The sequence below is a fragment of the Pyxicephalus adspersus genome, chromosome 10 (assembly GCF_032062135.1).
Source record: "Pyxicephalus adspersus chromosome 10, UCB_Pads_2.0, whole genome shotgun sequence".
NCBI lineage: Eukaryota > Metazoa > Chordata > Amphibia > Anura > Pyxicephalidae > Pyxicephalus > Pyxicephalus adspersus.
Window position 1 is genome coordinate 26,315,737 of NC_092867.1, and position 15,410 is coordinate 26,331,146.

A 15,410-nucleotide genomic window follows, 5' to 3' on the forward strand; every position below is an offset into this window, starting at 1 on the left:
AAATATACTTTCTATTTCTCTTGTATCCAGAATGCATGATTTTGAAGCTAATGTTTTAAAACTGTTTATTGGGAGTGCAAAAAAACTAAAAAAAAAAATTGCAAGTGAAAAATTTTCATGACCTTTTTGTGATGGTTTTGTTATGTTTTTGATTTTTTTTTTTTAAACACTGTATAAACCGGAATGACTTTAGTTGTTTTTAATTAAAATCTTTGAAGCAAGAGTAACAGGAACGTATACACAATTCAATGAAGTTTACAGTCTACATCTTTGATAAGGGAAAAATGGTTTATGACATGTATACAGTTGCTAATAAAATGTGCTCTATATATTCTATATGATTTGTAAATATTTTATACAACGGTACAAATAAAATATTTTTCTATCATATTAATGATGTTGGAACACAGTATTTGTTTCCTGTTAGCTAATATTGTTTAACATTTAACATAGGTCGAGCCAAGTTGGTAGTGCTGATGTCTCTAGGTTTTGAGAGCTCACTCATGCTGAAATTACAATTTTCCATGCTATTTTTTTTACTTCCCAATAGTTTGTTTTAGTAACTTAAAATAATTGCTATTTAGACACCCCAATAAAAGCCAATATTCATAAATTTAACTTGCTAAAGCAGTCTATGTAGAGTTCTGTTATGTTTGGCAAAGAAAAAACATTTAAAAAAAAACAAAAAGCAACGAAAAAAAAATTGCAACATCTAAGTTTTAGCAATTGGCAGAGAACAAAATGGTTTGTAGTGGTTAAGAGCAGCATCAACTTCACAAATAATAAAAAAAGTTTTAAAAAAGCTTTTTAAATCCTTTGCTGCAGGAGAACTACAGTGCAATGCCAAGCAATGCCTTGCAGGCTTCGTCAGGCAGCGAAGGGGTTAAGGAGTTTTAGTTTGTGTATGCTTTTGGTGACAGCTGCATTTTGCATGCTTCCGGACAAAAATGTCTGGTAAGAATGAAAAGGGAGGGTTAAACTGCTTTCATGGTAGGCCGAGTGGGGCTTTAACGTCCAACGCTGATGTTGCAGGTTTTGCAGCTGGGATCTTTTTTCGCATTGGCAGTAGATAAGCTCATGAGCTGGTGGCCAATGATTTCTGCCACCGTACCCAAAGAAAGATCCACAGGGTCAGTGTAAATGACTTCCAAGATTACATCTTGGGCATGGTGAAATACCAGACTCCCGTCCTCTTCAGTGCAGGTCAAAAATTTGTTGTCATTCAGGCTGAGCTGAGGAAGGCGCTGCTTGCAAAACTCGTCTCCTGGTGAGCCCACTGGAGCAATAACTACAATGACATAGTGATATGCTGTGTACATACAGTAGAAGTCCCCAAAGTAAAGGTTGGTATTTGGGTTGAAGAGTTTTTCGGCAGGTACCTCAACTCTGTATCTTCCATATGGGGAATCTTGTGGAGGCTTTCCAGTGTTGAACTCAGTGTTGCAGCAGAAGAAGATTCCTTCCAGTTTGGCACTGATTGGGGACCCATGGCTGCCACTGTTGTCTTTTGGTGAGGGCTGCATGACGTTCCCATGATGCTGCCTAAAATGAGTAAACAGGTAAATGCACGTAAATATTTATGACCATTGTTTTTCATTAAAATGTTCATTTGAAAGCCTATCTTCAAAAGCAGTAGAATCTGCTCACTGTTTCACTCCTAGAGAGCCACAAACTCTTGATTTCTTCTTGTTAGAATGGAGCCATTGACATCTAGATCATTAGTAGTAGGCTCCTATACTTCTAAATAGAGAATAAATATCAGCTACTTTTTTAGGAGAAGCAGACAATCATGACCATAAGCACCCAATGATTTCATATTAAATGTATCAGTTTGTGCTTTACTTTTATTTCTCCATTATCGTCAAGAAAGTACCTGTCCACTAAATGCTATTTCCTCCATGACCCCTTTCTACTCTTCCTGTTTTTTGAATGATCTTTCTCTTCATAATGTTAGATAATTTAGGCTGGATTCACATTTGTTCTGTGCGTATTGTAGTAGACACAGTAACACACAGGTATAAATGGCACTAAACTGCACATTGTTTTTTTTTAAGCAAAACATGCATTTTGTAGCATGAAGATGCAAGTGTGAATAAGCTCTAAAATGTTACAAAGGCATCAAATGTATTTAAAATGGGCTATTGTTAAAAGTTACAAAATAGTTCACATTTCTATTTCAAGTGCATTTGAGAAATTTGTATTATGTACAGTCCACACACAAAATAGTAATTATCCACAATAAAGATAAGACATAACATTCAAAATTCTGTGACATCTGTAAAGGTTCTGTATATCACAATGTATAAAATGCGTCTTTCAGTAAATTGTGTTAAGGATGGCAATAACCAATAGCAATATGGCAGAAGGTTTTAATTCCCAGCTGACCATATCAAAGGGGAAAGATCTTAAAGACATCTGTGAAGGTATGCACACAGGAGGCAGTACATGTTACATTTGTTTTTCAAAACCATTTCAATTTTTCATTTTAAATGCTGACAAGTAAATGTAGGCACTGATTTTATGTCCCTGTCTCACATTTAATAAAAAAACCCTGCATCAGCTAGGGGTCCCTTCCTTTTAAATATTACAAATTACATATGCCCCCTTCCTTTAGAGTCACTATATGCTAATATGACTTTTCTGTTGCTCCCCAATTCCTTGATGGAGCCTAAATGATTAATCCTCCATGCCACTGAGTAATGGAGCAGCCCCGCATTATAAAACTTCCAATATCCAAAAAATGCATCTGCAATAGAAGAATCAAACATGGTGACTATCAAACCTCCTTCACAGCACTCTCTTTTGGTAGATGATATGGGGCTGCTGTAGTTTCCTCTCGAATAGTCTCTGCTTCAATGACTTGCAGCAAAGTCAGAGATTGAGAACAACAGACAGCTAGAATTTGCAGAATGAGAAGACTGCAAATGCAGTCTCCGTGTCTACTCAGGATATGTAAAATGCATTATTGCATCCATAGAAAAGTACAACCATTGTTCCCACTTATGTTTCAGTCTGCCAGGACAGATTAATGAACAACACTGGGAGACCACTGTACATATGCCAGATTTTCACCCAATGATGAACACATTTGTCTGGGTATTCATCATCTAGTGTGTGTACATAGTTTAAAAGTTTACTCTTTACTATCTATCTGAAACTAGATGTAATTATACCCAGAACCCATTTTTCTAATAATTTAGTCTGTAGCAGCATGAATGCTATAAATTGTAACTAATGAAAGACATAAATGGCCCCATAGCCACTAAATCTACAGCAGTCAGTCAGTAGCATTGGTAAGGTTCAGACAATGGGTAAACTTGCCATAGGCAGGAAGTATATTTGTAATTGACATATACTAAACTTCAGAAAGATGAAAGGGACCTGTGCTTCCTATGTTACATTGTCTTCATGAGTTTAGCATTTTAAAATCCAAAAAAACAACTTCCATCTAGAAAGTCATGTAAATGAAATACTATATTACATGTTCATATGTACTTTACGATGCTATCCTGAAAACAAAATGTAGTATTTGCAGACGCATACAATAACAATGTGCAGTTAAACAACAGATTGGCTGCATGTAAGACTTACTGAACATCAGAGGATGTACAAGGTATTCTTACAGTTAGGTGGAGGTTCAGAATCATTTATACTGTAGGTCATCATGGCTATGCTGCAGAGAGATGTTAAGTACTGTATTGATAGAAGCACACCAGTGAGAACTCATTATGTGCTCTGGGGTGTTAGATGAGTCACAGAAATTCAATAATTCCATGGTATAATAGAAAAACACAGAAGCATCATCTGAACTACCGTCACAGGCAATCTCTGAATAGCTCATTGTTGGTGAGAGGAAAGCAAGAACTTATTCAAAGCAAATGACAAATTCAGTGATAATCAGAATGTATGAAACAAGCTCATTTTGGCCACCTCTGTGTGGGGAAAAAAACATTATGTATACCCTCTCACTAACTTGTTTGCAGAAGGGATGATTTTGTCACAATACAATCACTTGCAGGTTTGACTTTGTGGTAAAGAATAAATGTACCCAAATTAAAAAATAATCCCTCAGATAGAGCATAATTATGATTTAGAGAAACTCTCTATATATCCACCCTTTGATGCATATCAAGGGAAGAAGGGGGGCCAATGAACAGAAAGATGTTACAGTCAGCTGGTTTTGAAAAATCTTGCTATAGTGCTAATAAATGTAAAATATGCATTGCTACCACACTTTTAAAAGCTAGTTCTGTCCATAGTGGACGTTCCAGTTTGTGTGCAGGCTTGCAAGTTTCCTTGCCCACATCTCTGGTAGACTCCAGGCTTGAGATTTTGTCTTGGTACTTTTTCAGCTGCGCCTTAACAGGCTTCAAGAAAGAAGTAATATCCAGTTAGCCCCGAAGTTCCCAAGTGATGTCAGAGGCAATCAACCAGGACTGTAGTATCCATTTTGAGTAATTTCCTCAAATGCATGTATTATTTGTAGTAGATGGCACACTCACATAAAATATTTCTTAATTTTCTAATTCTGCTTCTTAAAAAAAAAAAAAGACTCCTGTAAGTGCACTAGCTACCACAAGTCTGTATACCATAATCCACTTTGGCTTACCACCAACCTTTTAGAATTGTGTGTGTGTATAAATAAATATATATACACACACATTACACTTTATGCCTTTTACAATTAGGGTGGAGTGGAATATTTTAGTGAAAATCTACAAGTCTTACTTGGTGTAGTCGAAGTATTCTTTGTGTTGATTACGGTAAAAAACTGAAAATTTCAGCATACGTCCTGCAATTGCTTCAGCTTTCTCCATAAGTTGTGTTAGATGCACTTTTGAATAATCTGTGAAGAAAGCAGAGAAAGAAGTCATCTTATTACCATAAAGGAAGAACATTTTACAAGCTGTTTTATGATACGGTCTATAAAAAAGGAAGGAATAATTCTGAATGATTGTTGTATTAGGAAGGAAATTTCTTGTACAGGGGACAAAGGAATGCCTGATCTATCGGGTTATATTGCCACTTAACAGAGTCTACTACCTGCCTCAGTTTATTCCTATTCCTAGTGTGTTAGGAGGATGGAGGAGTCATCAGTTCTGCTGTGTAGATTTACCTTTTTGGTCTTATAATAAAGATTCCTCATTACTGTGACCTAAGCTACAGTGACTCCCAAAACACCACTGTGAGAAAATGGGTAAAATGCTGCTCAAACATGAGCATCAAAAGTTCTGTTCAAGGTACGGGCCTAACCTTAATGTGACCATACATTATTATTACATTATTAATATATAAATTTTATGGACAGCCTTATGCTACATACACAAGTCAGATAATTCTCGTCTGATTATCTCTTTAGGGCTAGTATCAGACAAGAATCTTGATGTTCGTAAAGCGGCCATCCAAGTTCGTTCATGAATCCGTCCTGGCAGATCCATGAACAACAGTAATGCAAGTGAAGGCTAGGGAGTGCAGCCGGGTGCCGCTTGCTTGTTCTGTCCCCTCCCTTCTCCAAAGAGCAGAACGGTGCTGTATGTACAGCATTCATTCATGCATCTTTCAATCTTTTGTCATTGGAAAGGATTGTGAAAGACAAAAGTCTAACGTGTGTACCTAACCTTGAGGATAGAATAACACGTGCTGCAGTGGTACAAGCATTCTTGTTTCGCAACAGAGCTCATAATTTGATTCCTCATTCCTGGTATTGGTCCCAATTTCCTATTCCTCTGTCAGGATTACATTAGAGGAACCACAGAGATTCTTACAGGGACAATAATGTGAAAGCTCATGGAGGCTGTCATGTTGAAGTTTTGGCATTAGTGAGCTCTGACCAGATGACACGGGACAGGTATAGGCCTGACACTCATTTAAACTATGCCTGTTCTAGGTCTGTGATTTTAAAGTTAGGATGAACACAACCAAGAAGTTGGCATTTTCAGAAGACCCAGTCATGACAAAGTCACATTAGGTGCCTTTATTATAAAATGCAACTTGGTCTGCAGATAAGGACATTGGGAACATAAGAGCAACAACAAATGTGTACACTGGAAACAGAAAACAATCTCTAAACACATCCCTAAAATAAAAACATATACCCCAAAGAATTTAAAGTTTATTTTGGGGTTGCCAATACCTACAGTTGAGTAACCCTGATAAACGTCCCATTGCCATTTTTACCTGCAGTGCAGAATTCAATGATCTCACTCCATTCTGACACAGCGTAATCCCCATCCACCTGTTTTGATGCAGTCTGGACAGCCACAGTGTATTCCGTCCTTGGGCTCAAAAACCAGTGTCCACGAACAGTCATTGGTAGTGGGACGGCTTTAGCTACCAGTTTAGTGGGTACATCCTAAAATGAAAAAGACAAACAATTTGATATTTATTGCAACAATAACTACAGATGACCTGTATGCTATAAATGTGTTGTGAAGCATAGGCAGCCATTTGCCCCCCATACTACTGAAAGGAACATATGAAAAGCAGAACCCTGGCAGTCATCCTGTGTCTAATTAAAATAATTTTACTACTGTATACAATGCCTACCAATTTTCCTATTCAAGGTACAGTGTATATATACACACACATATATATATATATATATATATATACATACATACACATACATACATATATATATCCGTTTATAATACGGTCTGTACTTTCACATGATTACATTACTAAAAGTATGTCACAATATTAAGCACACACTGGGTTAGGGCAGCCTATTTATTTGAGTTGAAACTCTCATCAAAGAACAAACAAGACATGTATCATATTTCTGATACACAGTGCCACAAAGCAAATTTTATATATTAGGATACACTGTGGGTGTACAGTAATTGGAACAACTGTAAAAGACAGACTGACATTAGTGATACTATATTGAATTTTGTATGCGGTGCTATGCTGTTACCTACTTTAGTCCAAAACAAATTTCTCCATTGTAAATGAATTTCAGATTTATCAGACCACTTCTAGAACCAGGTACCAGCAGCATGACCATATTTATCCAATAATGTTTACACAAAAAAAAAAACGCAACATGAGTAGGTTGGCAATATCTGGTCTAATCCAGGTCCAGACTCAATTGTCCGATGTAAGGTTTGAGCAAAGATCAGACTTGTTCCAAGACTACCCACGGGCATAATCAACACATAACTAGTGGAACACCCTGAATAACCCAAGCAATCCTTCCAAGGGCAGGATATGCTTGGGCCTGGATCCCCACACCTAATTTGTGAATGCTTTCATGTTTTTGTTAGAGCTTATCCACTGTACACCAATCCATCACGATTACCAAGGAACAAATAGTGTTTGACACGTCAATGGAGTCATGGCTATATTGTTACTTGATACTTTAATAAACCCTAATGGCCATGAAGATCTATGTACTGTTTATTGATCCAAGCTTCTAAATTGCAGTAACTTGTGTTTAAGGCAAGATCGATACTGTCCTGGGGCCATACAGAAGATTTGTGTTTATGATCAAACTTTGGACAAAATACTGCAATGGGTAAGTGGAGCGCTCAAATTATGAAGACCTGCCCCTGTAGCACTAACACTTATTTCTAATTTTTAAGAAACAAATATTTCAACTATCAAGCTGATCTATTTGTTGTTCAGTAATTAGTTAGCTATTTGTTTAATTACAATTTTTAGCCTGAAGGTTAAGCAAGCTACAACCGCTCCCCAGAACCCAGGGATGCTCTCAAACTCCAGACCTTCTGGCATCTGCCCAAGCCACAAAAGCTGTGGTGTAGGTTTGAAGATTCTCTATATTTGCACATCTGCCTTTTACTATTCTAATATATAAACTGGCTATTTACATTTACATTTCATTTGAGTTATAATTTGGTTTTAAAATCTTCCCTTGCATCTGGACACCTCCATGCCCATCAGCCATCTCCTTTATATTTATATAGCCTATGCAATTGAAGACTTTCTATGCAGATGACCTCCGTGGAGTTAAAAAGGAATGTATTAATTGTGAATAGCAGTACTGGGGCTTAGGAGGCACAGAGGTGTCTTGCACTGATTAAACATGTTCGGTAGTTCATCCCAGGATACACATTCCAGTGTCTCTATTTTCTCTGTGCCTAGTATGGATGAAATGATACATTTTAATTGAGGCACTTCAAAATGAAATAGTCTGCCCAACTTTTTTATATTGTTTAACTTTGTTTGCAAGCAATTAAGACAGCTATCATTATTATTCATTTAGGCTTCACTCTGCGCACTTAATGAAGCAGTTCTGGGTCATTACTCTATTTGCCGATGGGTAGCAGAGCTTAAGAGCTTTAGGGTATGATATGCAAATTGTTCAAGAAAAATCAACTACTTCATGTGCTGTCATTTTGTTATTAAAAGGCAAGCATTGCTAAATGAAATCTGCCTGTAGTGAGCACTGTCATACTGCAGCCTATGAAATGGGAAATGCAGGGAAGTTAATGTGTCTTTTCAAGGGGAAAAACAACACAAAATGACGGTTTTAGTTTTGATTTGATATTGGCAGATAAACTAACATGTTGTTGTTTTCCATCAATACTGCTTTGTACTTCAGTTGCCCATTTTTCAGACACTATCTTCAATGTCCTAGGGGGGTTTGCCATCCCAACTGTCTCAACTGACCAGAATTAGAGCCACTTTTACAAGTGTTTCTTAAGCATTTTAAAGCAGTTTTGTAAAAAAAGAAAAAAATGCAGTGTTGCAGTTGCCAATGCCTGCACAAGCATTTCTAACACCTGGAAACGCCTAGTGGTTACCATCTGTTATTGTTCTCTGGCATCAAGCAGTAGCAATTGGATGCCCGGGTGTAGTAAACACCACCGTTTTTACAGGTAGTTTGAAGTTACCTTTATTGCAAGTTTTGCTGTTTTAATTCAAAATTTGTAAAAGCTAACACATTCATATGGCCAAATGCACATTAGAGCTACATGTTATCTGTGGGTTGGTGCACAAAGTGTCACACATTGTTACATGATGTCTGTATACATACAGTAATTAGTCCGGTTCTGAAAGGCCCTTAACTTTTGTCACACTACCCATCAAGCAACATGAAAATAAAGAAGCACTCTAAACAGGCCAGAGTTGTGGAGAAGTATAGATCAGGGTAAGGTTATGTTTAATTAATATCTCAAACTTTGAATATACCACAGACCACCATTGAATCCCTCCAATAAAATTAAAAGAAAATTGGCACATTACAAACATGAAAATAGAAGACTGCGCATCACAACTCACACATCATCACACACTAGTAAGAAGAGCACTTTTACCACTTTAAGCTGTACACTCTACAGAGCAGGGATTTAGAATGGTCAGAATAAAAGCCATTTCCTAAAGAAATAAAAATAGGAATCCACATATGCCCTAAAAATATGTTGTGAACTTAACAAAAATATATGAAAAGGGTTCTCTGATCTACTGGGACAAAAACCCCATCATCTGAAGAACACATTTCCACAGTGAGCATGGTGCAGTGTCTCCGGTAGACATGGTTCACAGCTCTGGTCGGTGCACCCCCCAAGTGGGGTCCTTCTCCTGACCCCGCTGGGGGGTGCACAAGCCAGAGCTGCGGCCCATCAAAATTTTCTCATGGACCACCAGTGGTCTGCTATCACAGGTTGGGGACTGCTGCCTTAAGGGACCTGCAGGAAAAAGGCTTCTACAAAGTATTGACTTTGAGAAATGAATACCTATGCACTCTCCTGATTTGTTTTCTGTCTCAACTTTTTTTATATCACAAAAATAATATAAAAGTCATAATAATAATAAAAAAAAATATAATTTTCTCCTTCAAGGTGGTAAGCATGTTTTGTAAATCAAATGGTGCTACCTCTCTCCCAGCCTACCAACCAAAACAGGATTGCATTTTTAATTTATTGCAATATACAACAATAAATCTACTTCCTAGAACGTTTTGTACATAAGAGCCTCTTAAGCCTCAAGTTGCTGTAAAAATAGACTTGTTCCAGCAAATTGATGTTTTGATTCAACACCGGTGCTTGGCATGCACTATGTGAAGAACTGGACAGTGCAGCTCACATCAGATATGTCTAGACACAAGGCTCAATGGTCTATCACCCCGGAGGTCTTTTTTCACATACTGGAGCTTCTAATACTCTGAAAAGCCAATTACAGAGTTCAATTTTAAAAGCAGAATTTCCTAACAAAAATAAGTGTACATGTTCCTGACTTACACTTCGGTACATAGTAATAAAACGTGAATCTGACATTCAATGCAAGTGTACATTTCTGGTGCTTTGGCTTAAAATGACAGTGACTAAGTGCTGATTGACCAACAGTGAATGTTAGGTGATCAAATAAATAACTATATACATTGTCTCTTAGGTAGTTATATTTGAAAGCAAACTGCAGAAAAGAAAACAATCAGCATGTTACCCACAGTGATCAATCAAGTTTTATTTCTGGTATATTAAATAAAAAATCTGATAAGTGGAAATGTTTGATTTTCCCCTGTTTATTAGATATTTCCAAACAGTTCCTGCTTCATCTTTTTTGAAGATTTAGCAGCCACCAGAGGGAGCTATTGTTAGAGAAATATCCTGCTGTATGCATCTGGGATGACTGCAATAGAAACCTCAGGTGCTATAACAAAGCCTACATTAAATGTACAACCTCTACCATGAATAAACCTGCTAAGTGAATACAAAATGCTTTGAAATTGTATACAGTTTAAACATCAATTCCTCGCCTGTAAACAAACCAAATGAAACAATATACATCAATGCTCAATGACTTCAAACACCCAGTATTTGTTAGAAGGGCAACAAATATACTTCTATCTGCAATTTACATCCTGATATACACTTATCAGTCATAACAGCTGTCAGCTGTCTGTGCTGCCAAAAAAATCCACAGGTATTTGCGAATGTTCGCCTTTATACTGCACTAAATTCACAAACTGTACTAGAGGCGGAAAAACAAGGGAGGCGCAGTGTGACGTCAGTGACGTTCTTTTCATTGGCTTCCATTTCACCTTAGAATCAATATCAAGCTCCTGTGCTTTACCTTCAAATCCCTCCACAGTTTTTGTCCCACTTACATTTCTGACCTGGTAAAAAATACTCCCCCAGCCTCTCTCTCCGCTCCTCCAATGACCTACTAATGACTTCCTCACTCATAACCTCATCACACGCATGGATACAAGACTTCTCTAGAGCTGCTCCAACTCTCTGGAATGGTCTTCCTCGTCCTATTTGGCTTGCTCCTACTTTCTGCTTATTTAAAAGAGCACTCAAAACCCATTTTTTCAAACTTGCCTACCCATCTTCTTCTGTCATTTGAAACCATCACTACTTCCCACCACTACATATCTCCCATTCTATTGTGTGTTACCCCCCCCCAACCTCCTAGATTGTAAGCTCTCTGTGTGTCTCTGTATCTCTCTGTCATTTGCAACCCCTATTTAATGTACAGCGCTGCGTAATATGTTGGCACTATATAAATCCTATTTATTATTAATAATAATAATAATAATATTATTATGAGGCAAGCGTTGCTGAGCTGTACTCTTCAGTATTGTTTTCACCATTACAACAGTCACCCCTTTCCGCGAATACCGATTCTCATCCAATTGTATTATTTTGTTTATTTCTCAGATGCTCTTTTAGGTAAGTATGACCTTAACTGTGTATTTCTTTACCTGTTATATTTATTGGCATCAAATAGTTTGACTTTGATAATTATCATTTCTTGTTTGGTATTAGATTCAAATGAAATAAACCCATAATGAGTGAGAAAAAGCAAAATATTTTGGTAGTAATACTAAAGATAATGCAACTAATGGTAATAGTAACAATAGTAATACTTCACACTTAACCGTGAGCTGATCAATGAATCAGAGCCTCCACAGTCCTTGTCAGGCACCATTAGGAAGATCATTATTTTACAAATGTATTTATCTTTTTGTAAAATTCATATTAATGATCCGCAGGATTTCAAATTATGAATTTAGTGGTCCATGGGGTCCGAAAGGTTGCCACTGATTTAGGCAATGTTTTATTGTGGCTCTTATACCGCAGTCTAAAATGAAGAATTTACTATTACTTTATTTACAAAGCAGTTACACTACAAAATGTCCCAAAATGAGTTAGTGATGGCCTTAAAATGTGAGTAAAAAATTCAAAGCTGCATCCACAGGTTTCCTTCAATGCCAGCCCTAGGTGAATATGAATATTAGTAGCACTGGCTCTAGCGTTAAGATACCAAAGTGTGTCAACTTTTCTAAATCTTTCTGTAAAGCTGCAGTCAGTACCAAAAATAAACCTGCAAGGAAGCAATATGGCTGCTGCTGGTAACTGCTGAGCCCCTGACCTGAAACAAGTGTGTGGATCAGGGATTCTGACCTCATGTCCCCTACTCTGCATACTTGCTCCAGGTCAGTGACTGTAGAGTACAGATAATGGAATACCAATACAGGCAGAAGGGATCTGAAGTGTGTGTATATCACTCACATTTTCCTTATTTTGTAACCTCAAGGTTTGTTGAAAAAGGAGAAATCCCCTTTAAGTAATCTATTTATGAGATCACCTACCTCTAACAGTTCTGTTACCTTTTCCTAGCATTTAAGTGCATGATTATTCTCTTACCTCCCACATAAATTCACATACTGCATCAGCCACCCAAAGTTCTTTTGCCTTCTATGAAACTCTACTAGAATGTAAATATCTCTATTCACAGACATGGATCCAGCCAAGAGTTATAAATTCTCCTTAGGGCTGATCATTGCCTCCTAGGAATATTTGAACAAAAATGCTGTGTAAGAATACAACCCTTGATATCCTAATAAAGATAAATACCTATATCCCAAGCTTCCTGCAGATCTATTCTCTGACTCCTAACCCACATACTAGTTCCAGTTATGTCTCTCATGGTGCGAATAAATAGTTTAAGCTTCAGTGCACTGGATCCTAGCTTAGGGGACAGAGTCAGGGATAATTGGTATTTCCATGGGAGGCTTCCGAGACAAGTATTTAGCTTTGTGAGAGGATCCCTTTAAGCCCTCCCTATTTATCAGACACATATTTTACACAGCATGTTCTCTAGTTTTGTTTTCCATGTTATGAAGGGGAATAGGAATTGGAAAGATGTGAATTATTGGGAGATGTGTGAAGGTTGATTTTTTCTATGCAGGAAAAAAGGTAAAATGAGATCAGGATTCAAAAACAATCAACCCAATTCACACACTTACCAATCCAATGAGTATTTAATTCTTCCCATGCATAAAAATATAATGTGATGAGACGGTCGGGGATTTGAGCACAATTGGCAGAATCATAGTGCTAATGGCAGTCATTTGTTTTACCAACACTATTTAAAATGGTATAATTGGGAAGAGAAGGGTCTTCTCTGTCTCGAACATTATATGGAGTAAGCAGCTTTCAGCTCTGGGGTATGTTTTTGCATAGCACATAATTATTCAAAATGTTTTTTTATCACTCCCAACTGCTTTGCATTTTGAGCATAGTCCAGAATACTAACAAGAAGAACTCTCTTACATAAACTAATCAATGAACTACTGCATGTCTGAGCACTCTTCTCTTAGTGAATAATTAATATTATTATTACACAGTATTTATATAGCGCTATCATATTACGCAGCGCTGTACAATGTCCATAGTCGTGTCATTACCTGTCCCTCAGAGGGGCTCACATTCTAATGTCCCTCTCATAGTCATATGTCATTAATGTAGTCTAAGGTCAGTTTTAGGGAGAAGCCAATTAACCTAACTGAATGTTTTTGGGATGTGGGAGGAAACCCGAGTACCCGGAGGAAACCCACGCAGACACGGGGAGATCCTGCAAACTCCATGCAGATAGTGTCCTGGCTGGGATTCGAACCTGGGACCCAGCAAAGGCAAGAGTGCTAACCCCTGAGCCATTAATTCTGGCAATGTCATTTTAGTGGGCTGCCTTGATTTAGACTGTGCACCGGGGATGCGTTAAAATGGCACTGCAACTTTCCATACTATAGTATGTATGTTGCACAGCGACATGCTCCTTGTGTGTTAATAAAACATGTATGTGTGAAGTCAGCCATAGGAAAACCTGTACAGAGAAGACATATCAGCTTGTATGTTTGCTCTCCCTTGTCTGGCAACCGGTAATTTTAAAAGGACAATATGTCCAGCTTGATCTGCATATTAGTTTAGTTGTGGCAACAATGGATCAACATTTTTGGAAGCAGAGGTCAGCAAATGATGGCCTATACATATCAGGTTTGTTTAAAGATTCCCATGCATGACATAATTATAACAGAAAATGAAGATGTTTATTACTATTACAAATACAAATTGCTTTCAAACTAAAATTTTAAATACTTGCATTTTTTCTGGTAAAGTACATTTTAAAAAATGCTCAATCAGCAATACTACAAATCAGGGCTGCTATACAATGATTAAACTCCCCCCAAAGTAGACATATAGTTATCAGCAGATCTACATATAGTAATACCTGTAAATTGTTTTCTTATATAAAGCCAGTAACAGTGAGGAGCAATGGAGCTTTAAAGCAGAAAGAGTGATCAGATAAATGGGCATGCTGAGACAGAGTGTGTGTATGAATACAAATTGGAAATGACTTAGACAAAAATTGTACACATACTGCACTGCAAGTCAGGCATCATTGAGCACTATGAGTTAATCCTGTCGTCTGAGAACAGTTTTAGGTACATCACATCAGTTTATCAGCAGTTTTGGCAGTCGGTATCCCCATTTTGGGAAGGTGCAAGTCATTCACACCCGTGCCATGTCTCTGAATGTTATAAATAAATTTCTATCATTATACTTGCAGCCTATAATCATGGTGTCACTTGATAAGCTAGAGTCTATAGTAATGTCCAGAAGCCTCTTAATGCCAAAATGGTAACAAGGGCTCTTTAAAAGAAATAACACTGAATATACTATTTATATGTTTGTCTCCTTGTTCACCTAATAAACTTTTATCTATTAGTGAATGGTATTAAAGTAAGCTCCGTCTTTCCCAAATAATAGCAGTTAGGGGAAAGCCCTGGTAATAGCATGGATGCCATCAGAGTGTACTGTGATGAGAATTTGTTCATTCCATTTTGTTAAATACGAGTGAAGACTGAATAAAAATATGTCTGTAAAAAGACTAGTGTGATTTTTATAATTAAACTTTTAGAAACAACGCTGAATGATATTCTAAAGGCAATTTAAACTGGGAATATTGCAGAGCAAACTCTGTTCTCAGTAATAGCCTCTGTTGATTAGAGAGCTCTGCATTCAGAATAAGTCTGTTTAATCCAAAATGCACCCTGCACAGATGTTTTAAATTAAGCAGATTCCATCTCATCAACAATCAGATTTGTTTGGTAATCTGTGTGAAATATGATTTTTATTTTCCTATGAAAGACAGTTTTAAAA

The 15,410-nt window shown here is 37.2% G+C and overlaps 1 protein-coding gene across 2 annotated transcripts in view; it reads right to left on the reverse strand.

The window, feature by feature from the left end:
• Positions 1–184: 184 nt before the first annotated feature.
• Positions 185–15,410, reverse strand: part of PHYHIPL (phytanoyl-CoA 2-hydroxylase interacting protein like) — a 68,175-nt gene continuing 52,949 nt past the window's right edge. For both annotated transcript variants that reach the window (XM_072424120.1, XM_072424119.1), the window contains exons 3-5: positions 6,178–6,352; positions 4,729–4,846; positions 185–1,542 (exon numbers count right to left, since the gene is read on the reverse strand). In XM_072424120.1, the coding sequence (XP_072280221.1) occupies positions 1,008–1,542; positions 4,729–4,846; positions 6,178–6,352 (828 nt within the window). In that variant the 3' untranslated portion in view covers positions 185–1,007. The remainder of the gene's footprint in view (positions 1,543–4,728; positions 4,847–6,177; positions 6,353–15,410) is intronic.